Source organism: Strigops habroptila, chromosome 2 (assembly GCF_004027225.2).
Source record: "Strigops habroptila isolate Jane chromosome 2, bStrHab1.2.pri, whole genome shotgun sequence".
In the NCBI taxonomy this organism is placed as follows: Eukaryota; Metazoa; Chordata; class Aves; order Psittaciformes; family Psittacidae; genus Strigops; species Strigops habroptila.
Genome location: NC_044278.2, coordinates 103,386,054 through 103,411,629, shown reverse-complemented (window position 1 = coordinate 103,411,629; position 25,576 = coordinate 103,386,054). Strand labels below are relative to the sequence as shown.

General features: G+C 40.8%; 1 protein-coding gene across 2 annotated transcripts in view; it reads right to left on the bottom strand.

The window, feature by feature from the left end:
• ATP8A2 (ATPase phospholipid transporting 8A2) overlaps window positions 1–25,576 on the bottom strand; it is a 328,378-nt gene that overhangs the window by 23,764 nt on the left and 279,038 nt on the right. For both annotated transcript variants that reach the window (XM_030477755.1, XM_030477756.1), the window contains exons 34-35: window positions 13,871–13,959; window positions 8,084–8,188 (exon numbers count right to left, since the gene is read on the bottom strand). In XM_030477755.1, coding sequence (XP_030333615.1) covers window positions 8,084–8,188; window positions 13,871–13,959 — 194 coding nt within the window. The remainder of the gene's footprint in view (window positions 1–8,083; window positions 8,189–13,870; window positions 13,960–25,576) is intronic.

The window sequence follows — 25,576 nt, the reverse complement described above, 5'->3', positions numbered from 1 at the left end:
ACAGCAGCTTTCCTTTCCCATTACATCTCAGAGGTTTGAATGCAGAACCACAGCATGAAGGAGAATCTGCATGCAGCAGCCAGCCCCACGTCAGGTGTATGCAGGTCTACCTATGCTGCCACATCCCTTGTGTCTGTGGCAGAACCACCTTGCAAAAACCAACAGAGGCCAAGGCATCCACAAGCTTCAGCCAGTCCCCGTGTATAGCACCTGGACTGTATGTAGAGTTCTGGGACCAACATCTTCTTCAAGTTGGGCCTTTAAGTTGTACAGCTAAAAGCATGACAAAGCTTTTATTCTGGTGACAAGCAAAGATGATTTACATTTTTGTCATTAACAATGTCCTAAGGCAAAAAAGACAAATGGATCCCTCCTTTGACTCCTCAAATCACTTGGACAATCTATTCTAGCCTTCATTGTTGAGGTTGTTATTCCTAATCTTCTTTCCAAGACTGCTTCTTTAAACAGAATTGTATTGGGTTTGTGTGGCAAGATTTTGGTTGCAGGGAGGCTACAGGGGTGGCTTCTGTGAGAAGCTGCTGGAAGCTTCCCCTGTGTCCAACAAAGCCAATGCCAGCAGGCTCCAAGACAGAGGCGGGAGTGACAGGGTAGCTTTGGTGGGCACACGGCATCCAGCCAGGGTCAACTACCACAAGATGACAGTATTACCAAGCACCTTTTAAAAATACCATATAAAAAAAAGCAGGCACTAAACATCACATGCCTCTCTGAAAAGCAACAACCTAAGAAAACAATAAATGAGATATCTCTGTGCTCACAGTGCCTTCCATTTCTAAGCACTGCAAACATTAAGCACGTGTTTATGCAATCCATTACGGGGAGGGGTAGAGAGGGGGCAGGTATCATCGTCAGCTGTCCCAAAGCCAACTAACCTCGCACAAAGTTGGAGCTCCCTAGTTTCGCCTTCAGCCTTTCAAGAATGTGGGAAAGGACTCAATTTAAAGGTCTGAGAAGCAGAGAAGGCTAAGTATGGCTTGCTGCTTTTCAGCCATCCTCCTTTTGCTATCACTGCTGTTTACTTCTTGTCCTTAAGTGCCTCACTTTGCACTTACTCTAGTGCATGCTTGGTCCTATCCTCTACAGATAAGGCAATACAGTTGCAATTATAACATTCTTTTCCTACTCACTCATTTTTTCAGAAGTAGTTACCTTGGAGGTTCAAGTTCTTCATGCTTGGTCTCTATGTAAAGATGTTTTTTTGTGGGTTTGGTTTATGTTTGGTTTTTTTCAATCCAAACCTCCTGGTTTAATAGAAGTCCCCTTACATACTTTGACTAAAGTTAAAATGGCTTCTGTGTTCAAAACCTCTAAACTCCTATCAGCTTTTTCTTCCTCTTTAGAGGGCAAAACCAAAGCAAACAGAAAAAACCCAAACTAAAAAACAGCTCAGGGCAACAACAAAAACTGATGAACTTTGAAAGTGTCTGCATACAATTTAGAGCAAAGCTCAAGACATTTGGTTGACCTGTAAAAAAACCAAATTGCTTTTCTTTAAGCTTTTAAGTATTACGTAATTGTCCACTAAATATTTAATATCTAGCACAACTTCTGTTTTCTTGTCCTTGCTGCATATAACTTAGTACTTGATTCTTTGCCACAAATTAGAGGTGTGAATGCAGGCTGTCCTGCCTCTCTTCCCAGATGGGGTGAGCCGGCAGAGGAGCCCAGGCTGACTGCTGAAGCCATCAGGCTGGAATAGTTGTTATGGAGCAGTTCTCCTGCTGTGCAGCCTGGAGGGAAGATTTCTTCTCTCCCCTGTGGAGATCCCCAGTGCCCAACTCAGTAACTCAGGATTAGGCATCAGAGACGTTGGCCCTTAATCAGTTTTAACTCTCATCTTGTTATGTTCTCTTTTTTCTAATCTTTCCTTTCAATTCACAGCTCCGTTCTGGCCTTTGTGCTGATACTGTACCTCCTCTGTCAACTTTGACTTTGTTAACAGATTTGATCACAGCTCTAAATCCTTCTCCAGGTCACCAGGTTTTAACCCCATTTGTGCACTGGGTCTCCCTCAAGGTTACACGATAGGCACAATCAGGATGTGAAGTAATTAATTGTGCCAAAGAAAAGGCATATCAGCTCCAACTGGTTCGTGCTAGCAGTTGGGCTCTTGGGTCCCCCACACCAGTGGGAGCATAACAACTCCTCCTTCACACCTCTGGCCAGCTTCTAAGACCCTCTCTGCCCTCTGCTCCTCCCCACCTCTGCCCCACGGCCTCTCCACTGCTGAACTTCAAGCAGAAGCCAACCTAGTAATTTCAAGTGCCTCACACATAAGGCTTAGAAACGCCAGAAATTAACAGTACATATTAAAATGAAGATATAATGTGATGATACCTTACTGATATGGGACAGGAGGGAGACAGAAAGGGACAAGCGTAAAATAAAACAAAATTATGCATTTTCCACCCACTACACATGAATGTTTACCATATGGAATCAAAGAATTAAAAAAACCCCACTGATATCGTTTTATGTGCTTTTTGCTAGTAAAAGGAGTCTAATATCTTTTTACTAGAAAAGCTGCAAGGAAAAATCGTAAATATGCCAGTCACTTTGCTGTGTATGCTGGTGGAGAAATCTTGCCTTTGCTTCCCAGAAATGGTGTGAAGAACATCTGGAAAAATTGATAAAAAGACTGCAAAACCTCAAACCCCAAAATACAACTCTCCCCTCTTCAATCTCATTTTATGCTTAGCTGCACTGGATGGGCCAGATTCGGACCACAGTCATGCATATCCTGAGTAAAAACAATGAGTTCAACACATTCAGGAAACAAGAATTTGGCTCCAAACATCCAATGCCATTTAAACAGTTGAAAACACAAGACTGAGTTTGTTTCAAGTAAGATTCATTGTACCTGCTGATGTGAAGGAGCCTTACTGGCACGGACTCCCTATTCAAGTAGATGTAATTTGAAATGCATCAATAAAGAGACAAAGTGCTTTGAAATATAATGAGCCCAAGCCTTGTTCCTCTTGATCTTAATGAAAAAGCTTGCCTCTTCCTCAGGAAGCACGAGGTCAGGTCCTCAGCTCATTCACGGGTTTGTTAAAAGTTAAGGCTGTTTTACCATTTCTGCTTCTACTGGCGTGAGGCTGAGGGCTCTGCTGCTCTCGGCTCCCTGCACAGCCACAAGCCTCAGTCAGGTTTCCCACGTTCTCCTCTTGCTCCTCCCCAGGGACTTGTGGAGTGGGCAAGTCTCCACGGGTGTCAGCCCACTGGGTCATGCATCTATTGAAATGAGATAGGCATCTGCCCTCACCCACCAAATAAAACCCAGGCTAAGATAAATAAGATGGCTTGCTCTCAGGGTGAGAGCTGGTCATGCATGTTCCGTTAAAGCAACAGTGTTAGAAGCACTTAAATGAAAGAGAATCTCCACCAGTATGTCTCTTGAAGGCAGACAACGGAGAGACTGTGGGGAACTGCTGTTTTAGGTACACTGAAAAACAGTATTTGTTTTATGAAATGGAGATGAAAGAAAGAGGTGGCTATCTACCATCAGTGGGTGTTTGAAAGCAGCAAGAGGAAAAAGGCATACCGAAAAATGGTGCGCCGGCGCACACTGCAGTGCTTCCGTGTCGCTTCCTTGTGACTACAGAACTACACCTCCCTAGTTCTGTAGTCACTTCCACTGTTTCAAGACACTGCCTCCCAGATTTCTGAATAACTTGAAGAAATGCTTTGCAGTATTTCAGTGTTGCAGGCATTTTTCTACAACACACCAGACAGGCCCTTCAGCTCCTTGTGAAGTACATAAATTGTGAAAGTTACATTGTCCTTTAGTACCAAATAATGTTCTAATCTCAGCCACCAACTGATTAAAAGCAGAACAGAAAAACAACCAGAAGATTACTTTCAAAGAGAACTCTTTGGCAATGCCAAGACAGAGCAGCCCTCTGTAACAGGAAATCTACTGTCACAAGGAGGGTGCTGCACAGCTTTGCTCGCTCTCCATTAGTTGGCCAGTGGAGCAATAAAGTGACATGGGTTCCAAAGTAAAGTTTGCTTTGGTCCCTAATCAGTCTTTACTCCATCTGAACTCCTGCTGACTTCAAGGAGAGGTTAGATGGAGTGAAAAGTGAATGAGAACTTGAAGATTTGGCCCTTTATGAGCCAAGATTTAGTTGTAAACTTATTTAAAGACACAAAAATGTCTGCAGCTGAACTCAATGCCACTTTTGAACACAAACCTGTAGAAAAACCCTGTTTGTTTTCTTTGTGTAAATCTTGCATGTTAACATGATTAAGTCTGCTGGGCAGGTGTCTCCACATGTCCATGTTTGCTTTGGCATATGAGCTGCCCCTCTCACCTATTCAAATTCATGTAAATTTAGTGTTAAATCCTGCCTTTTGTTACATGAGAGTGCCAGGGAGCCCCTCTCCCTTCCTGCACCAAGGCTTGTTCACATCGCAGCTGGGCTGTAGTCCAACCCAGTACCGCCGGGTGCCAGGCTGGGGAGGGCAAGTGCAGGTACTCATCTTCCACAAGCAGGAAGGCAAGCATAGCATGGGATTCATCACCAGCTCCTCACTGTGCACTCTCTCTCAAGCTATTTCTGGACTCGCCAGTTTTCCAGGTACTTGAAATCCCCTGCTCTTGGAATCATCTGATAATGAGATCATCCCAGTTTCCATGAGAAGTTTTGAGCCATCTAGAGGAGATCTACAGAGAAATGAGAACATGACCCTTTACAGCTCAAAACAATATACTTGATATAATCTACAAGCATCACTCTAATGTTATTTGCCAGGTTTTTGGGACCCAGCTCAGGTGCTGACACTCTTCCCTGATCTACCACGTGCCTTGCTGTCTGCTCCCTGCCACTGGTAAGGTAGAAATGTGCACCTCTTTTTTTGATTGATACAAGCAAATTCGATTTTATAAACTGTTCAAAAGGGCTGAGATTCAGAGGGATGCAACAGGCACTACTGAAGATATTTTTTATTAACCTGGAAAAAGTGTGTCTAGCAAGAACAGTCAGCAGGGTGAAGACCCTCTAAGATAGGATGGGCAGATCTAGGTATCAAGGGGCATATGCGTATCTCCTAGCACTCCCTCCCCACGCGCAGTGAGGATCCAGGTGCTATCCTGCTCACATCTTACAGAAATTCAGCTGAGCCACAGCAAACTGTCAGCATCCTGTTGTGCAAGCCTAGATGCACTCACTGCTTTCTGAGGTTTGTGCATTGCTTTTTGTTTAGCAGATTAATCCTAAACATTCAGATCTTGCACCTCATTTTTTTGTCTAAGGTCTAGCCAACGATAAAAGCAATTAGCTCCCTAAATCCTTCTCTTATCTGCAATTAGGTGTGATTTCTTGTTGCTCGTTTGTGAAAAGCATCTACTATGTGAGACAAGAAAATAGGCTCTGATGACAGCCAGCTTATCTTCCACAGCTGCCTTAACAAACCAACACCTAATGGGTATGTTTTCAGGAACACTTCCAACCAAGAACTAACACTGGTACTTGGAGGTGACGGATGGACCCGTGCAGTTTTAACACAGCTCTCTACTTTCCATTAGAAATGAGGAGACTCCAGCCACTTCCCCTTCCTGCATAGTGTCACATTGCCAGAAATATCCCAAGAGCAATGGGGCTGTGAGCAGGAGGGGGAAAGCACTGCACATGTCCCAGTGCTCACTTCCATTGGCTTCAAGGAGATATTTAAAAACTAAAGAGCATGATCCAGAGGGGCTGTAACTGCAGAAAATTCCCACTCTGTTGCTTTCCCACCCTCACCCTTCCCTTTGGACAAGCATATGATTTCTAGCAGGTGTGAAAGAGCCAGGAGACAAACAAAAGAGATAAAAGACAGAACAACTCTGAAGAGCACTCGGGAGGCCACATCACAAGCACAGCACACCAGCTCCTAGCAGGCAGAGGCACTCTACCATTATCTAGTTCACAGATGGACCACCCAGAAAACCTGGGAGCAATTAGGAAGGAGAACAAACAAATGCATGGAAAGAAGGGGGGAAGGGAGAATGGGAAGGAGAGCCAGAAGGGATTCCTTACATCATCTCCATGCAAGTGTTTCGAGAATGAAGTGAAGCTATATGGAGGAGGAATGCAGATGAAAGAGTTTGCAGTGAGAACGCAATAAAATAAAGGGCTATGAAAACATGTAGTGTATGAATGAATTACAACAGGGCCATTAAATTTACAGAAAGTCAGGTCAGTGTGTAAACAGAGAAGAAAACCATCATGTTCTTGGAGACATATACACGCACATATAAACAGATCAAATGCTAACTGTCTCTCTCACTATTAACAGTATGTCAACCCGCCTTGCAACCCAGGGACTCATCAGGCAAAAAGCTGACTCACTTTCCTCTCCAGCTGACAAGAACTGGTGCTAAATACTGTCAGGAAAACACAAATGCTACAAAACATCACCATCTTCTGCATGGATAGGAACCACAGCAACACCCAAGGGGCTCATACTGCCAGAGCCGTGTGCCTGGGAACAGCCAGTTTTCTACTGGCTTGGATTCCGCTTGCCTGCCATCTACTCAGTCTATCAGTCAGCAACTCACAACACCAAGTTATACCTTTCTTGCCTGGGGAAGCTGACCTGATTTTGGTACCAAGTGCTTTGGCTCCAAGTGACTTTAAGGTGACTGCTCAGCCCTCTAAAAACAAGACATATTTTTAATTAAATGCCTGATTTCAGGTTTTAATTCTGGCATAGAAAGTTGCCTTTGTTGACCAGTGCTGCAAAGTTTGATCTTTGTTTTTAAATGATTTGATGTGCAGTTCACGACCTCTGCAAGTAAGCACAATTTATAAACAGTGTTTTGTAGGATCCAAAAGTCACAGCAGAAAAATGACTCAAAATAAAAACTGAAGATACCAAGTGTTTTGAAGTGATCTTAATCAATAACGCTGTGTTTACTTTGTCTTGGTCTCCAAGAAGCAGACTCCGGTCACTAAGGACATCTTATAAACACATTAAAGTTCACACAAGCATTTTTTTTAAAGCTTTTCAGTTTACTATAATCTTGGTAAACTCACTCCCTGATAATTTCCCCTATCAATAGTCCTTATTAACTCACAAGTTCAATTGAAAAAAATTCTACTATCCACTCATCTTAGCAGCAGCTACAATAAGGCAATTAGTTTACCTCAGAATAGAGATCAAAGGCTCAAAGGATGACCCTGCCCCAGAAGAACAAAATCTTTTAAAAGCCGCATTCCACTCAGTTTGCTAGTTTATATGGTTTGCTAAAATCCGGTTTAATGATCATGTAGTTTCTTAGCAAGTCATGTGGTGCCATATTGTGTAAGGAACAGAAGAATTAGTTCTAAAACCTTTTTGAACTTGGGGAGCTTTTCCGACCAGCTGATGCAGAACCACATTCTGAGATGGTAAACGAAACTGTTGGATGCAAAAGCCCCACTATGATTTTCTTTAGCTTCTTTCAGAAGAGACAAAAGTTCCCACACAACACATACTCTCCCCTTACAATGAAAGATTCCGTAATAGCAACATGTTCAAGTCCATATGGTGTGGATATAAGGGAGAGGCATAACAAGAAACTGAGAACCCTTAAAGCAGGGGCCTTTAAGGTGCAGTGGAAAAAAGAAAAAGCATAAAAAAATCCCTCAAGGTGAGACTGAATGAAGCTGTAGAGCACATTGGATTAGGCTGTTCTCCTTTTAGCTACAGTCTTCATATCCTGAGTTGCAGACAGTTCCTTCACCTGACACTGACATCAGATTAATTGGGTTGGTTTTTTTTTTGGATGACATAAAACAGTCTTTCAAAACCAGCCTGGTCCAGCAGCCAGGTAATAGCATTATATGCTACCAGGCAGCAGACGGAGTAGCAGTTTCCAATACAGCCTCACAGCAATAATGCACGGGAAATGAAACTGAAAGAGCTGATATTGGTGGGATCAACAGACATATATGAAAAGGAACAACAATAAATGAATAGTATAGGATAGAAGCCTTCTTACCCTGTCTGGAATCAGATTTGAATGGTAAATGAGAAATAGGGAGGGGAAAGGACAAAAGAGCCTGTTTTAAATATTAGCATAGACTTGTCCCACCTCTTTCCATTACTATCACGAAGCATGGCTTTTCCCAGCTCTCTTGTCTTCATCTCCAACTCCTGAACTTGCTCCAGCAAAGTTTTATGGTAGGTATGCTTGGCCCTATACCACAAGGAAAAGACAAAAAGAAAAACAAAATGTAAGAGCCATATGAACATTTTCTTTGCTATAAAATCCCAATTTTACTTCTCAGATGAGAGGCATAGGGCCTTCCCTTGAAGGATTTGGGAAATAAGGCACAACGTACGCGTGTCACTTAAGGTTCACAATACCTGTGAAATATTACGTAAGAAATGAGAAATCCGAAGGACTTCAAATTCAGCACAGCTTGGCTGCTTCAACACAACACTCGGAATCCAACCAACCAGCAAAGCTATGGGACTATGGAGACCTGACACCACTGCCGTGGGATTGCTCAGGACCCGGGCATTCAGACAAAAGAGCTGGGATTCATTGAATATTCATGGCAGTAAAACATGATTCTACTCTGTCTTTTGAGCTATGCATGGCACTGCCCTGAAAACCTGAGGAGAGTCTTAGATAATAATTGCCATTCAAGCCCCTTTATTTTCATTTCTCAATCTCACATGACTTGGAAAGGCACTTCTCCTCCCACTGAGCTTTCAAAGTGACAGTAACAAGACTGGCTGTGTCCTGTTTGCTCGGCTTGGGGATCCAAAGAACAATCCATGTACCACATGTGCAACCATGATTTGAAGAGCAATGTTACTCATGAAGAGATTTGGGCCTTTTTTCCCCAGTTTCATCTACTACTCCAGCGCTATTACACCTAAATTACATTATTATAAAGGAGAGAATTTAGCCCCCTCTGCCTTGACATGTACAAAGCAATAACACAAAACGCAGGGATCTTTCTCCAACAGGCAGTTTTTGATCAGCTTCCTCTTTTTTATCACTTAAAGGAGGACAAGTATCCCATGAGATCATATTGATTTGCATGTGACTGCACAATAAGCCTGAAAACAAGATGGAGCCAAGTCACTGAGACGCGACTTACTTCATGGCATTAAAATAATATTCTTCAACTCTGAAATGGCAAAAATTTCTTTCTAAGTTTTACAAAAATCTCACATGCGGATACTATAATCTTTAACCAATGATGTAAAACAATGTCAAATTCCCTCTAGCAGAAAAATAATAACTGGTGTATATGTTATTAAAATATAATGAAGATGCATTTATTTTTAAAAAGCATGACTCTTATTACTCCTTCCATGGGGAATAAGAAACAAAGACCATAAAATCTTTGCTGATATTATTTTAGATGACAGTGCCTTGATATTAACACTAGGTTATCCAAGTCCTCGAGTCTTTGTGTTGCTGAATTAGGCCCCAAATGTGTCAAAATGATAAGCTAAAACGAAAACTACTTTTCAAAACACATCTGCATTTAAGAGGGAAAATTGAGCTATTTATTCTTGAAATCTTTAAAGCTGACTTCACTAGCACACTCTTTAATTTGAGTAAATACATTGAAATTTTGACCTTGAACTCATCTCTTACCTTTAAAAAAGGCCATACCTAATATTGAAAACTTGAAGACTGAGCATGTTGGGAACTTTGAAAATGCTTTATAATCAGTTTTCCCCACAGGAATCTACAAGTTATTCAATCTCTCCCAAGGTTCTATGTTTATCTTGCCATACACCATAAGAGATGAGAGATGTTTTTCTTTTCCTTTAGAGACAATACTGAATTCAAAATTTAACAGGATGAAGCCTGACCTACAAAGTCCAATTAGTGCAGCACAGCACAAGGAGGCATTGCACTGATAGTTCACAATACGGAGAAGATACTGTTGTCCTGAAGCTGTGGGTACTAAAGTATTTTCTAAGTAGTGTGAAACGATGAAACATATGGGCTCTGCTGTGGCTGTGTATCCATAAAGCAACAACAACCCCACAGGTAATTGTTATGCATTGAGTCACTCCTCTTGGAAGCAAGAGCATCCATGGAAGACTCAGTAATTAAGTATTTATAAAAAGAGTCTGAGCTGGCCTATCCACGTACTAAAATATGGTATTACAATTGTCTCAGAGTCTGGGCTTGCTGCTGTCAAAGTCAACTGCAAATACTCCATGGGCTGCTGGCAACAGGACTGGATACTTCACAACAGCACATTATTAACTTTTGATACACAAAAATACAGGTGGAAGTCTTAGGTTTTACCTTGTACTTTACAAGTGGCCCTAGACGCAGGATCAGTCCTTAATAAATGATGAGATCTTGTATTTGCTGTTACTGTTCAGCTGAAATTTGATGCATTACATAAAGACAAACTCACCTTTTCTTCACACACTGGGACATTAAGACCATGGGCCATAAGAACAGGCAAAGGTTATCTTTGTAATTTGGGTGGCCCTTCCCCTTCTGAGCCAGGGAAATACATAGCTTCACTTTGCTGCCCTAGGAGGATATTTAGGGTGTTCAGGAGGCCAGAATCTGCCAGGGAGAAGCACGGTTACATTCATAAACTTTTCTCAAACCTCTATTCTGGCTCATAAGACTCAATAACATTTTAGGAGTCTTCTTCTCCAGGGACTGCAAGTACGTGCAAGGATGGGAATTGCTCCTCATACCTCCTCTCTCATTTACACTGTGGAGCTGGCAAATGCAATATGCCTCTTCCCCCATGGTAAAAGTGTACACGAAGATTTGGGTAATGATTGGAAGGCTCAGGAAATTTTTCACTGTAACACTAAGTACTGAGACACCAATTATTAAGAAATTCTTGCCCTGTTGCCTGATTTTGCTGGAATACACTCTGTGTTTTTATGATTCCCACATAGCTTAGTAGCTCAGCTATTTTGAGACTTCCTAGCACCAGTGACACGTATTCAAGTGACGTGTGCCAACTGTAAGGAAGCACTCACCTTATAAAGTTCTGTTCATTTCAATCGTAGCACAAGTGGGACTTTTATAAGGCAAAAATCAAATCCAAACCAAGCCACTGAATTTAGGGTAGTGGACCAAAGTTAACAATGTGGTATTGCAGCCAAGTATTAATAATAAGCTTCCTTCTCTTTTAAAAGAGACTTTTCCACATTTCCTTGATTCGCTTAAGAAGAAAAAAGAAGTGAAAAGTCTGTTGCTGCAGGGAACATGGGAGATAAGAGGTGTGTTGACAGCTGCAGCCTGTGTAACAAAGGGAACATGTAAAACTAGCTCTTGCTTCCAGCATTACAAGTTTTGATAGCAGATGCAGCACATCAGCTTAGAAACAAAGATTTGTGCGGGTTTGAAACACACTCTCCCATCCATTTTGACCTTCTTCCAGACAGAAACGCTGTACCGTATTTATGGTTCTCTGGAAGTATTTCGTACTGAAATTAGGCATGTACCTTTTGGGTCACATGGATGCTCTTCCTGTAGACATATGCTTCATGTCCAAAGGAAACTGAAAGGGATAATTCCATGACCATGAGAAGTCAGAGCTGCTGGAATTTTATGGCCAAAACCAGATTCTGAGTTTCTGCTGAATTACAGACAGCAATGTGGTGTAACCGCTGCTGTAGAAATGTGCCGGCTGATTTCCAGAGGCCTTGGGCTCAAGTTTTGAATGGCAAGCCTCTTGGAAAGGAAACAGACCTTTACTCCTTCCATATGGCAGTGCTGATAGCTGTGTCATTTCATTTATCCTAGTTAAAATGTTAATGGTATTAATTTTTCAGTGATGGGTTAAAAAAAAACCCAACAGAAGTCCTGCTCAGAGAACAGATTTTTTGCTTAATGTTGATAGGAGCCTCCTGTTTAAAATCTGTTGGGAAAATATCTAGTATATCAATCATGCATGTTTGTCTTGAGAGCTTCACAATCTCTGTACATTCTTGGTCTGAACCACTGGAAGGATTATGTTGCTGATATTTCTCTAAGAAATATTAAAGAACCGGCTGAGTCAGTAACAGAGTTTTAAATGAGTAATAGCTGAGGATGAGCCTGCCTTGGTCTGGCCTGATTTACAATTCTCTAGTCATTCTTGCCAAGAACTGATAAGAACAGAGGACAACTTCGGGACATCCAGCTATCATGAAAACATTTCAAAAAATAAAGTGTAATCTTGGACACTAAATATATATTTGACCCCTAAATGCTGCAAACAGTCCAGCTCCTATTTAGCTTTAATCACAAAAGTAGTCCCAGTGACTACTAAGCAGGTAATTTTAAATAATGTCTGACACAGGAGCAAGGCCTGTTACACTAAATTAATTCTAGGATTTATTTCTTTTTTTCAGAGCTTAAGAAGCAGGTCATAGACATAACTAAGAATCTCAATTTAAACATTTTGGCCTCAGCTATAAAATTTTAAAATATTTTTCAATTGGAGAAGTTAAATTAGTGTAACAAAAACCCCTCTGGTGTGCTAGACTATTAAATCATAGTTTGGCCTGAACAGAAATCTTATATTATGATACCTAGTTTTAATTTTAGTAGTGTAGCTCGTGAAAATTAAGCTCAGGAAGAAAATAAGAAAACATTTAAGAAGTATTTTACGATTGGTAGATTTGCCTACTACCAGTTTAATGTAGCTGTGCTATCAACCCCATAGGAAGAAAAAAAAAGATTTTCAGATATATGCATATCAGCTGGTTTATCCTTTTATGCTGGTGTTAGAAACGTGGCTGCAATTGGTAAAGTTTCTGCCTTTTTCAGTACTTTCTGCATTTCTTTGTAAAGAAGACTGGTGGACTTGGCAGAGTTAGGTTTACAGCTGGACTCAATCTTAAAGGTCTTTTCCAACTTAAATGATTCTATGATTCTAAGAGTCTTCCTTGGCTGTCTGACAGCTCACTGCTGGAGCAAAGCGTTATGTGTTACAATGCTTTCACTTTGAGCTTTTGTGTCAAGCGACAAGCTAACCTATATTCTCCCTCCTCATTCCAGCTAGGATCTGCCTTTCTGCCCCAGAGCTGGAATGCCCTGGATCTTCCTTGGAGAGGGTTATTACATATCCATGCAGTAAAACCTTCTTGGTTGTAACACAGCTTTCCATGGGAAAAGATGAAAGCTTTGGTGTCTAAGAAACTTAAAAGCAAGCTGAATAAAACACCAGAAATTCTAAATAAAAATGTCACTTCTGCATTTCAAGTTGCAATGGTAGAGAAGGCAAGTTGCTTCTCTTTAAATCAAAGTTCTTGAAACTGCTTGCTTTCTGCAATGCTTTGAAACCACAGAGTTTTGAGAGAAGGGGATTACAGAGGCTTTTATTTCACAAGGGCTGTTCCTCCTCTCTGGGCAGGGAAGGAATCATTAAGACTTTACTTCAGCCACAGAGTGCAGAGCATTGCTTACCTCTCAGTTAAGTCTAGGAAGACCCACTGTGGAAGGAGAACCTAGAGACAAAGAACTGGGAGCTTACTGGGTATGGATTAGAGTGCCACGTTTTTACTTTCTACCTAACCTCAGTCAAATTGAACGAATTACTTGTTCCTTTTTAGTAATAAGAAATCTCTGATGTCTGATTTAAATTTGCCTTTAATAAAAGGGTAGACAACAAAAATAATAGTACGACAACAAACCTTCATTACTCTGGCAAGGCTGCCTCCTTCAGATTCAGGACTAACTATTCACTCTCTCATAATGCTGGTTGCGTTGGCATGTGAGAAACTGCTCCAACTTCACTTTGCTCAGAGATCTTCCAAAGGAGCATCACCACTTTGCACTCACTGGAAGGTTTCGTAGTTCTTTACAAAACAATATTGGACTGGACAACATGTACCTACAGAATAATTCCTGTAATACCAAGAGGACCGGTTCAGGACTTACGCTGTCCATGCCACGTCTTTAACAAGGCACGCAGTGGGCACGAGAAACAAGCCAAACCAGAAGTATCCACATCTCAACACCATTCCAGCCTGTGAGGAAATGAACAAATAAATCATGAGTATTTTCAAGCCATGACATGCTAAGTGGCTGTTTACAAGCAAAAAGGTAGTATGACGGCATGAAACAGGTACTGCATCCGGGATCTGGGTGATGTTGAAATTTGGTAGTAAGGGAAGTCTCATCAACTCTTAACAGAAGATAGGCCTATAATTAACAAATAGCAAAGGCGTTTCTCATTGCAATCATTCCTTATGATCTCAAATTCCTTAGAAATTTTCCCCCCAAAACCGCCCAAAATAAAAATCAAGTGTTTTGACTAAATCCTCCACTGATACTAATCTGTGGATTCAGATAGACACATTTTCAGTCATGAAGAGCACCATAAGTGTATTTAGCTTGCACTTTTGTGCATCATTTGTGCCTTTTGCTTTCTCTCTTTCTACCCACTGTTCTAGATCTCTGAGCAACATCAAACTGACGTGGATAAAAAGAATACATTTTTCACTAAAATGTTTGTCATATTCCACTTAAATAGAGCACTTCCTGTTCAAACTACTGCTGCCTCAAACTCAGGGTGGGAAACACTCCTGTCCCACAAATGGCTTTTTTTATAAACAAAGAGCTCAAATTTTATATTTGTGTTTTTCTCATTGCTGTAATGCTTGAAGAAAAAGCTTGATTAGATCTGAGAAGGAAGATATCTGGAAACCCTGCAAGTCCCGGCATACATACCTAGTTACACAAGTAAGTTGAAATATAGCACCATTTGCAGAAATTCTATTTTAGGTCATCGGAATCTTTTACAGATAAATTAATGGTGAGTAAGGCCCAGGTTTGCTACATGGAAGACTTGAGACAACTTCACCACCTATCTCTCTTGCCATATCCCTGCCATATTCCTTTCCCAAACCCTTTACTTCTCAATATTTTGTATGCCACATACAATACACATGTATATCTATGAATGTTCATGTGCGGCGTTGCTGAAGTCAGGGAGGACTATACTCATGGACACCACACTACAGCAGCTGTCTCCCCAGCGTAACGCAGGCTTGACTGGCTCAGCTGTGCCTCTATTGTATCACACAAGAAAGCAGCAGCCTACAAGGCTGAAGTGTCGGGATATTTCACAGACAGAGTTGAGCTGCAGAACATGGAACCAAACAAAACATCTACTAGCCTTTGAAATACACTGCAAGAACACAAATTTCTAATTATGCCCTTCTATGGTTGATCACAACAGAAGGAACTTCCACTACTCACTACAGCAAAGCTTTAAAACTGAGAAAAACTGTCACATTGCATGGTCAGGATGCCCACCAGTAGCACCCAACACCTTTTCCCAGTGTTGATCTCTGTCTAAAGTTGTCCACCTCACAACTCAGACATATTTAGCAGCAACTTGCCCTTGGATTGCCAAGTAGTGAGTACTTCCAAAAGCATTTTTCACTTTTGAATGTTAAATCCTCCACACTGTTGCTGGACCGACTGATCACTGATAAATCTTGTTCTGAAACCAAGAGCAAGCTAGACTGTGCTAAAACATTTATGAATACTTTGCCACCCACACAGACAGTAAGCAAACACATTCCAGCCCCAGAATCAGCTCTCAGTTATTTGTGAGCCTTTATGCCTACTTTCACATGAGAATGCCAGAAGCATATGGGCAGTTTTGATCTATGCTTATTTAAGGAAAAGGATGTACAGGAATAAGAGGGAAATTATAACTTTATTGTTAGCCAAAAAGCTGAACTGTAATAACACAGTGGCAAAACATAATGAGATTTATCCTCATGCTTTGCTTTTCTTTGGCTGTGACCCTGCAAGCGCTAGGAGTCTAATCACATCAGCATTTCCACTGACCATCCTTCCATTGCCTGTGCTAATAAAGGCTAAAAGGAGCTGTAAGATTCTATATGCATTTTTTGCTATTTTTGCTTCAAATATTTTATGTTCCACTTTTTGCTTTTGTAGCTGAAAGCAACTTGACACACTTGGAAAATTCAGAACAGATTATGTGCTCAATAGAAGTTTAAATGCTATTGTTGTTGTTAGAAACGTTGACATCTCAACAGCTGTGAATTTGGACATCCCAAATGTTAAGCTCGACACCAAAAAAACCTTCCTCAAACCACATCCTTTTTGCCTGTAATTATGCATTTTATTCAAGTATTATTCTGTCCAAAACCTGCACCATTAAAACTATTAATCTCATCTGAACCCTGCCAGATACTAACTTTACTACTGGCAAGCCTTTTTCTACACAACCCTCCCTAAGATTTCACTCCATTCCTAAGCTCATATGGAAGGTTTCTTCCCTGCTCCTCTCTAGTTTCCTCTCGGAGTGATAAGACTGCTGTGCTGCATGATGGTTTGTCTTGCATGCACAGCTCTGCCTCTGAACTCTGCCTCCGAACTCTGCCTCCTCTCTGGCAGGGTTACGCCATCTGCTCACAGGATGGGAGATCCTCAGCAGAGGATTCACTGGAACCCACCCAACATTGTTCTGGTGACACCTAAGATGGTATTTTCAGGGTATTCCCAACCCATGGGATAGAGGGTTAGGTTATGAACAGAATTTATAGTAAGAATACCTATATATCACAACAAAGCCTTTGTCAGGCTTCATGGCTGTTGCTGTGCTCCATTCCAGTTGTTCAGCTACTCATGACAACAGTGAAGACAGTACTGCATCTACAGTGAAACACAGCATTTCCATACCCAGTCTCAATGAATAAAAACCTTCAGCTATCAGCTATCTTTCCCAGATAAGAAAAGCAGAACTACTAAACAGGAATCACCACCATATTTATTTTTCCTTTTTAAGAAGGTCACAGAAAGGAGGAGTAGAAATAGTTTGTTTTTTAAACAAATTCAAAATTTGACCAGCTCTGTCATCACACAGGCCCACAATATGCAACTGAGTAATTTTTCTTCTGTCTGCTGATGTAAACATTAGTGACTAGCACATCCAAAGCTAACTACCAGAAACCATTAATCACATGGCACCCCAAAACCACTTGAGACTAAAGCAAGTCTTCCTGCTGAAGACATTGCAGCTTAAACTGCTGCCATCAGTAGATCCCCTTGCAAGCACTGATGAGGTTACCACAGTACAATCACTCATTTTAAAGGAGTGATAATATTTGTTAAAAGGAAAGAAGGGGAACAAGAAAAGAAAGAAAAAACTTTGCTCCAATTATTTCGCAACTGAGGAGCAAACACTTTTGGTCCCAATACCTTTAACCTCCTGTAGACTGCTTTTGTAAGGGTGGGTACTTTTATTCTTTTAAACATTGAAAAAGCGATAGTACTGGCCAGTCAGAATGACTAGGAAGATCTGCTCTGTACTATTAGTTTAGAAAGCCAAGGTTAAGGTTTTGTGTCTTTGGGGTTTATGCTTGGTTTGGTTTTTGGGAGGCATGTTTTTTGTTTGTTTTAAATCAAGGACATGCTCTACAAAAGCATATCAAATAGAGAATAGACTGTTTAAAAAAACTCCTGAAATTGCAATATAGAACACATTTCAACCTCTTTTCTCTATTTTACTATTCTTAGTATGCAAATAAGCATCACTCATAGCTCTACTGTTCCACCAACAGGTGGTGCCACCATTTTCAATAACAACTTCCCAGAAGAACAAGGCCAGAGGTGTGCAGGGGTGGGAAGTCAGACATCCAAACTCTTTTGGTACTCTTACCACAGCATGGTTAGACAGCAACTGGGGACCAGTAAATGATTCAAACAAGCCAAACAAGTGTCTCAATCATCCAATTCAAGAAAGGCAAGACAAAGTTTAAATTTCTATTTTGAATGCTAAAAGTTTTCTTCATTTTCTCAAATATCCTAACTCTGATAAAAATTGGTCAGCAAAAGTGTAAGATCACGACAGAAACAGCTGGCTTTATATTTACAGTGCAACAAAAATGATTACTGGAAGTGTGCCTGGATCCTTATCAGCGCTTTCTCCACAAAGCATACATAAAGGACCCAGTAAGCTGCTCAGTCATGGTTTCACATTAATTCAATTCCAGCTTTATACACTGAGGATCCAAGTCCAACCTGCACTCAGGTGAGCACAGTCAGATCACTTTAGTCCCTACTAATCAAACCCCATGGGTGATAGTATGGCACTACCTTTGGTAACACTTGGGAAAGGAGGAGACAGAGAGAGGCGGGGAGAGAGAGAAAAGGAAAGAGAGAGAGGAGATGGCACATGATTATTGTGATTCACATATGGTAACAGCACAAAAAATGTTCACTGCCAGCACTGAAATACTATTGATCTAGACACTTATGACACTGCAAGAGTGACTGTAGGAGCCTTGGCCCTGCTGCTCCACCTGCACTGCCTCAATAACCAAAGCAGAAACCAGTGCATCACCAGCAGGCAGTTAACCTCACCTTAAGGTCAACCAAGGAGCACTAGGTAGAAATCTCTGCCAGTACCTCTCCTCCCTCAATTCTAGACCAGTGGCTTGGTCTGAGCCCACCACTTGAGAAGGGCTAAAGCTGGGGCAAAGGAATTCCTTTTGGTCACTGCTCCCATCCCATGTTAGGCAAGTCACTTAGAAGCATGTATGTTACTCAGTGAGGACAGTTTTCCTCAAAGCCTTCCTCAGTCCATCACTCTGAGGTGCTACTCCTAGGGTCTTGGTCTCAGCCATTCCCCTACTGATAACAGGGTGTTGCTAGCTTGGGCAAACAATCCCACTCCATTTATCTTGAAGTCCCAGTGCCTCACCTGATGGCGTGGGATATGGACAAATATATATTATTCACCACGAGAAGCTCAGGCATCAACACTGGGACACATTACAGCAACGTTCCTACTCTGGAAACTACCAGATTCCTGAGAAAAATTGCCCTTCATCTGCTCTGTAGATCCAATAGGGCTGATTCAGAAACTGCTTTGAAGGTCTAGGAAATATTTTCAGTAGAAAGTAAAACACACTCTACCCCAATCTTGAAATTATTGCACTTTTAGTGATATTACAGCTTAGACATCTTTGCTACAGTTTTATTTTTCATGCTGTTCATGAGTTTGAATTTGAAGCCTAACTTGAGTAGCAAGAGGAACAGGTTCCATGCATGAAAAAGTTATCATAGATAAACAATATCACCGAGCAAACTCCCCAGCAAATATGTGATACATTTACACAGTCTGCAGACCATTACCGAGCCCTGTTTTCCCTTAGAGGGGTGCTCCGTGCACCCTCTGCATGTGCTGGGGCATCTGAAGACTGAATGTTTCAGTGCACTGGGTAGTTTTCTTCTTTCAAAAGACCTGGAAGTTTAATCTTGAAAGGGCAAAAGTATTAAATCCTTATAAACCAAGTGGCTGAATAGATCTTAAGGAGACATAGGACTTGCCACATACTAACAGTGTGAGAACATGCCATGCAACAGCAGGAAGATTTTGTGTCATAGACCAATGAGTTTTTCTTAAATTATTCTGAAAGCATCAACTAGCAATGGCTTTCTCCCACTTTACATGATAAAACAGCATTTGCTAGATTCAGTCAAAACCTCCTACTACTTCTATTAGCTTATGTGGAATGATCAGTATCTCCACTCCATGCTGTTCTACTGTACAAAATACACAAATTCTGTTATAATTACTGTATTATACAAGACCCTTAAAGTGCTACAAGTACCAAACCCACCTTAAACATCATCTACATTAAAATCCCAGTGCAAACAGATGATAGGGCTTGTTCATGGTCACACAAATCAATTGCAGAGCTGGGAAGATTGCCCAAGTCCCTCAATCAAATCATATGACACAGACTGAGCCTACTAGAGCCCAAGTATGAAATATAATCAATATCCAAGAATGCATTGGATTCCCTGTGCACAGTGGAACATAATCTAACCTCCACATGAGTGGAGGGTATTTTATGAAAAAGCTTAAGAACTTTTTCCCCCAATATAACTGTACCAGCTCCAGGCTGACAGATTTACTAGATTCAGGGCTGACAGGTGTGATCAACAGGTTTACCAGTTCCCCCTTCAACAAGCATCTTGGCTGGAAATGTGCCTAAAGAATAACCCCTTTGGGTTATTGGCACAGTGTTAAAGAATGAGGCAGAAGCATTTGATTCCCCCTCCTGCTTACACCACTGGGAGTCAGGAGTACCTCAAATGAAATCAGTGGAGCTCTACCACTGAAAGGTTGGCTGGATATTTCCATGTCTGAAATAAAGATGTGCAATGTTTTCCATAATGTAAGAGTTTTCATTAAAAAATGACTCAGATGAAAACAATGACCTCACTGGCTGGCTGGATTTAACACAATGACACATTGGTCCAGTCTCAAACCTATTTCCTCCCTCTCCCAGTCTCCACTCATACAACCATATTCCCTTGAGAGCAGTAGAAGGAGGAAAGAAAAAAAAAAAAAAAATCAGATACCTCTCTCAGATACTTTACCCATTTTCCTTAATTTTGTCAGTCATACTTAAAACCATACGGAAGTCTAGAGTAAGAAATCTATCCACTGTCTAGCTTCCATGACATAGTTATCAAGCCTATTGCTCATTTTAACATAATACCTGGATTTAAACATAGGAAGGGAAAACAGGAACAGGACTTTGAGCAAGGAAAAGAAAAGGCCAACACAGTAAGATATATACTCATATTCCTAGTAAAACCCAAGTTATTTTAAGATATGGGTCTCCAACAAGAAGCTTTACGTTACAGAAGCTGCTAGTTGCGATGGTTAAAAGAAAGCATGAAAATACAAACTAAAGCACAAAACACCCCAGAAAAATATAATAGTAACTTGAAAAAGATAAATCACCTGAAGTTCTTCCAGAAAAATCCAGGAATTTGCAATCCAAAGCTATAAACCGCAAAATTAGTACTGGGGGGAGAAACTAAACCAACAAATAACCACCCCCCAATCCAAATTCACATACACTACTGTAATTTTGGAGAAACTAGTTAAGAGCTGTAACTCCACAGGAGCATAGTGAAATCCTCATATTTTCTATTTCCTTTTATTTTCTTCTTAGGAACTTGTTTTCCATAATGGAGTAACACAGCAAATTAGCAACCTATTTTTATTCTAGTTCTTAATGTAATTTACAGAAATTAATATTTGATACATAAGTCAATATATCTGCGGCCAAATGTGTCCCAAAGGGTGTTAATAAGCTCTGTTTTATGTTAACTAAAAATATATTCTATATATGCATCCTTGCCTGAGAAAAAAATACTGTATCTCATTACTTAATTAGTATACAACACTACCAATTAAACAAGGAGCCTGCCTATCTTACTCTCCATTATTAGTCTCATAGCAGAGAATTAAGAAAATTAATCAGATGATGTTTTAATTTGATTTTATGGTTCACTAGCAGTGTAAACTCTGAAGCAATTTCATGCAGCCTATAATTTCTTTTTCATTATTGGTTACATGAAGCTCGACAACAAACGTAAATGAACGTAAAAGTCATCTGGAGAAGACTGTTGGTTAAAAATTAATAGTAAGATCATGTTCCAGGTGGACCTAAGTGGATTCCTGAAATTTTGTTAGAAAGCACAGATCTCATTAACCAAAGAACCTTCTCCTTTAAGTGCATGAAATGCCTCCATAAATCTTTATGTAAACGGTACCAGGTGCTAATTATTCTTCCTGGTTAAAAAAAAAATCTAAAAATATAATTCTGTATTACTCTGAGCTCCCCCAGCATAAATTAAAATTATTGAATAAAAGAAATTCCTTCCTTTACACTTGTGGACCATGAACATCTCGGAAAAAAACCTGAAGCAGAGGACACTGCTGATGGTAGCCAAGATTTATTTTGCCTCACCTGAGTCCAGCCTGATACTACTCTGAATCATAAGATAGTTTGAGTTTTCTGAGATGTCTCCAGTTAGACAGTTGTACAACACAATATAATCTTCTTCTGTACTTCAGTTTAAGATGAACTCACATTTGAGGATGTGGAAGAGGAGGCCCATGGGTCTACTCTGCTGATGGGTGGTAACCTGCCAGGGTGCTGTAACTTCCCTGAGCACAAGTAAAATCTATATCAGAGTGTGCTTCCCAGTATGAAAGCAAAGTCACTCCTACAGACTATTTTTTTCTTTAAATCTTTGCAGTTTTCCCCTTCTTCCCCCTCAAATTAAGCTAACACAGGCATGAACAGAAAGAACAAAGCAAATCTGAAACAGTGACTTGGATAGACCGGCAGTGAAACAGTTTGTCTTGTTCACTGTTTCATGCACTTCAGTATAAACTTCTACTCTGCGTATAAAAAGAAATTTATACTTTACATTATGTGTCTCCTTGTGAAGTCATGTTAAGCATGTAACCACACTTGTTTGGTGCCTATAACTTTTTCTGTGCAGGTTTTAATAGTAACCACTCTTGTATAGTAGCTGTGCCCTTATTTAATAACTGTGCCTCTATCATGAAAGCTGCAAGGGAAAAAAATTAAACTTTACAGAACCCACCTTTGAATTTAAAACTCGAAGTGAATAACTGTGTTTAGCAGAAGCCATTCCTTGCCAGCAAAGACATAAGATATTTGCACAACCTGCCAAGTTACACCTACAAAAGAGTCAGACCTTCGAATTTCCTGGCTTTGTGTGCTGAAATTTTCCAACTGTGCTGCTGCAGCAGCACTGGCTTCCTCACATAAACTGCATTTGTTTTCAGGGTACTCCCTCCTCCCCAGTATTAGCAAAAAAGCATCCCTGAGTAAAAAGCTGCTCTAAAAACGAGCAGAAGAATCACATTCAGGAACCATGGTCTTATTCCAAGCTCTGCCATGGTTTCACGGTATGAATTTGGGCGTGTGTCCTAAACTCACAGAACACAAAGAAAACACAGTCAACCTCACTGGAGTGTTTTGAAAATAATTTTTTAAACCGCCATTTAAGTAGTATATTAAAAAATAGCTTTTTTTTTTTTTTTAATGTTAGTATTATGTAACACTTCCCTCATGTCACATGACCCATTTTAAGAAAGTGGATTACAAAAAGAAAACAGCAACCATATTAACAAAGCTGCATTATTAAATACTTCAGGTAAGCATAATTTGGTATCTAATTCTCTCACCTAAGCCATTTAAACAATTTTGTTCTCTAATTGAAGCTGTTGATCAAAACTCAGGTTCTACAGCACACACAAAGACCTGGAGTGGCCAGTGGCAAAACTTTCGTCAATAGTTCAGATTCTGCATGTTGTCCCCACATCTGGCAAACAAGTTGACCTTAGCAAGACTGCTGTTCTCCAGAGCCCTGCGCTAGTGATTTAGATGGGGCATGTAGACACCTGCACTTGCAGGTAGCTTGTCAAAGTACTGCGACTCTGCACATGGTTTGCTGCTTTCAGTGAGATGCTGAGCTGAAACCCACAAATGGAAATGGCTTTGGGTTTAGATACTTTGTTTTTAACTTATTTCCTGATATAATCTGAGACACTGAGATAACACTATTTGCTGTGTCTTATATTTTGTAGATTCCTTAACAGCTCAAGAATTCCAGAAAATGGCTGATAACCACATAGCATGAATTAGATGTAGTAACTGCAAGGCTCAGAGAAGTAGATATTTTCCAGTTTTTCAAATTGGGCTATGGGCTTATAACTCAATGAGCAGGTTGAATTCTTACTGAAGTCAATAGCAGCTGAAAGTACATTATTTCCACAGAGAGGGCTCTGCATTCTGCAAAACTGTGTCCTGTAAACTCGATTTTATAGATCTTCATCTGTTCTTAATCTGTTATAGCAATGGTTGAGTTGCATCAGATAACAGTCATTACTTCCCCTTGCTGTATTTCTTCAGGAAGAGGAGTTTACTAGCTCAGCCACTACGTATTCACCTGGGGCTTTATCTTCACTCCATGGTTATGTTTTAAAGCATATTCTGCATGCGGTTAGCTCAAGGTCTTCTTTACTGTCATACTATCTCTCTTGAAGGCCTGAAAGACTTCAGGTTATTTTAACATGACTACATTTCAACTCAGATCAATGGAGTCTTACCACAAATGAGTACTTCCCCCCCATAAACCCTTGGTTCTTTCCTTCATTTTCATTCCCAGAGCAGTTTATTTCATTGCTTGAGCACATATGACCTCTTCATACAGCCATCATGTGTTTGTGCCTTGATCTATCATGTACAAAGTACATCTGCAATGATTCCCACCACACCCTTTTGCCAAATCCTGGAGTGCACCCTGCCCCTTCCTTCTTCCTTTTTACCTTTTACCAAAATCTTCACAACAGCAGCACAGTATAGTATCTATTCACATAAATTCTCTTTTCCACATCCCATCACAAATCACAGCTACAGATGCCTGCTCTGAATCTATAAATAAATTAGTTGCAGCCAAAAGTTTGCTTCCTGGCCCACAAAGATGCCTGACAGGCCTCGTGGATATGTGGTGCAGTATTTGATGTGTGCAGGGGACACCTAATGCTATGGCAGTTCTACACCACTCAGTCTTGGCCAACTTGTGCCAGCCCTATTTTCCCATAGATGACTGATCTCTGAGCATAAGATATTTAAAAAACATGAGTCAGAGACACACCTAACAGGTTAAGACAGATAGTCCCCCAGGAAACATTCTCTTTATCATAAAACACCAACAAATGACAAAGCGACCGCAAGCACTAGTCCAAGGGGAAGAGGCTCTGATGGATGCCCAGTCCCAGGGCAGTAAACCCAGCTGCCTCCTGCTTCCACACCTCTTCCCAGCAAGGCAGACCAGGAAGCCTTTCCACCCATAGCAGATGAGGTAGCACTATTTTAAAGACACCCATATTGCCAGCTTCTTTGCTGGGAAGAACACTGTTACCATTTGGCGCACTGACTTTATTTTATTACACTGATTTATGTTTTCCCTTTAATTAAAAGGTACCAGGAGAACATTTGGTTTTGATTCGGATACTCAAGCCTGCCGAGACCCATTTCAGCTGACTCCTCAGCGCAGGTCCAGCAGGCCTTGTCTGCATCTCCACAATGAATTACTTCCGCGATCCCATAGGCCAAAGGCCTCCCCGAATCCTTCCCCCTAATCCCCAACATCTGTTCTGCTTCCAGGCCGGGCTGCGGCGGGGACCCGCCAGCGCCTGTCAGCGTGGCCGCAGATGGGTAAACACACCAGCACCCGTGTCAGGCTGCCGTGTGATTTCAGCTGAGAACTCCGGACGTGGAGCACGGTTCTCATTTAGAACATTCGTAACGTCAAGGAAACACCTGCTAAGAAACTATCCAAGATAAATTTACCATGAGTCTTTTAAGAAAGAGAAAAACCCGTGATTGACAGCAGCAGTACAAGATCCGACAGCAGCAGAATTCAAAGCCCCATTACAAACCCCGACCAATTAAATACATAAACAGCCCCATTTTTCATTTCAGGGTAACAGTTACTATTTCCTTTCTCATCTTCCACTTAAAATAGATGCTCTCCACACTGGAAGGATGAAGTTTGACCTATTTTGACCAGGTTTATTTTCTTCTGTGTGCAAAAAACCTACAATGCCATGTTGTGTCTAGTTTTAAAAGGAATGCTCCCATACGGTTGGCTTTTTAAAATCATGTCAGCAGCATATCATCATGAACAGTTTTAAAATAGTTTCTGCCTGGCTAGTGAAAAATGTGGATGGTGATATTCTACTTAAATCCTGCAAGG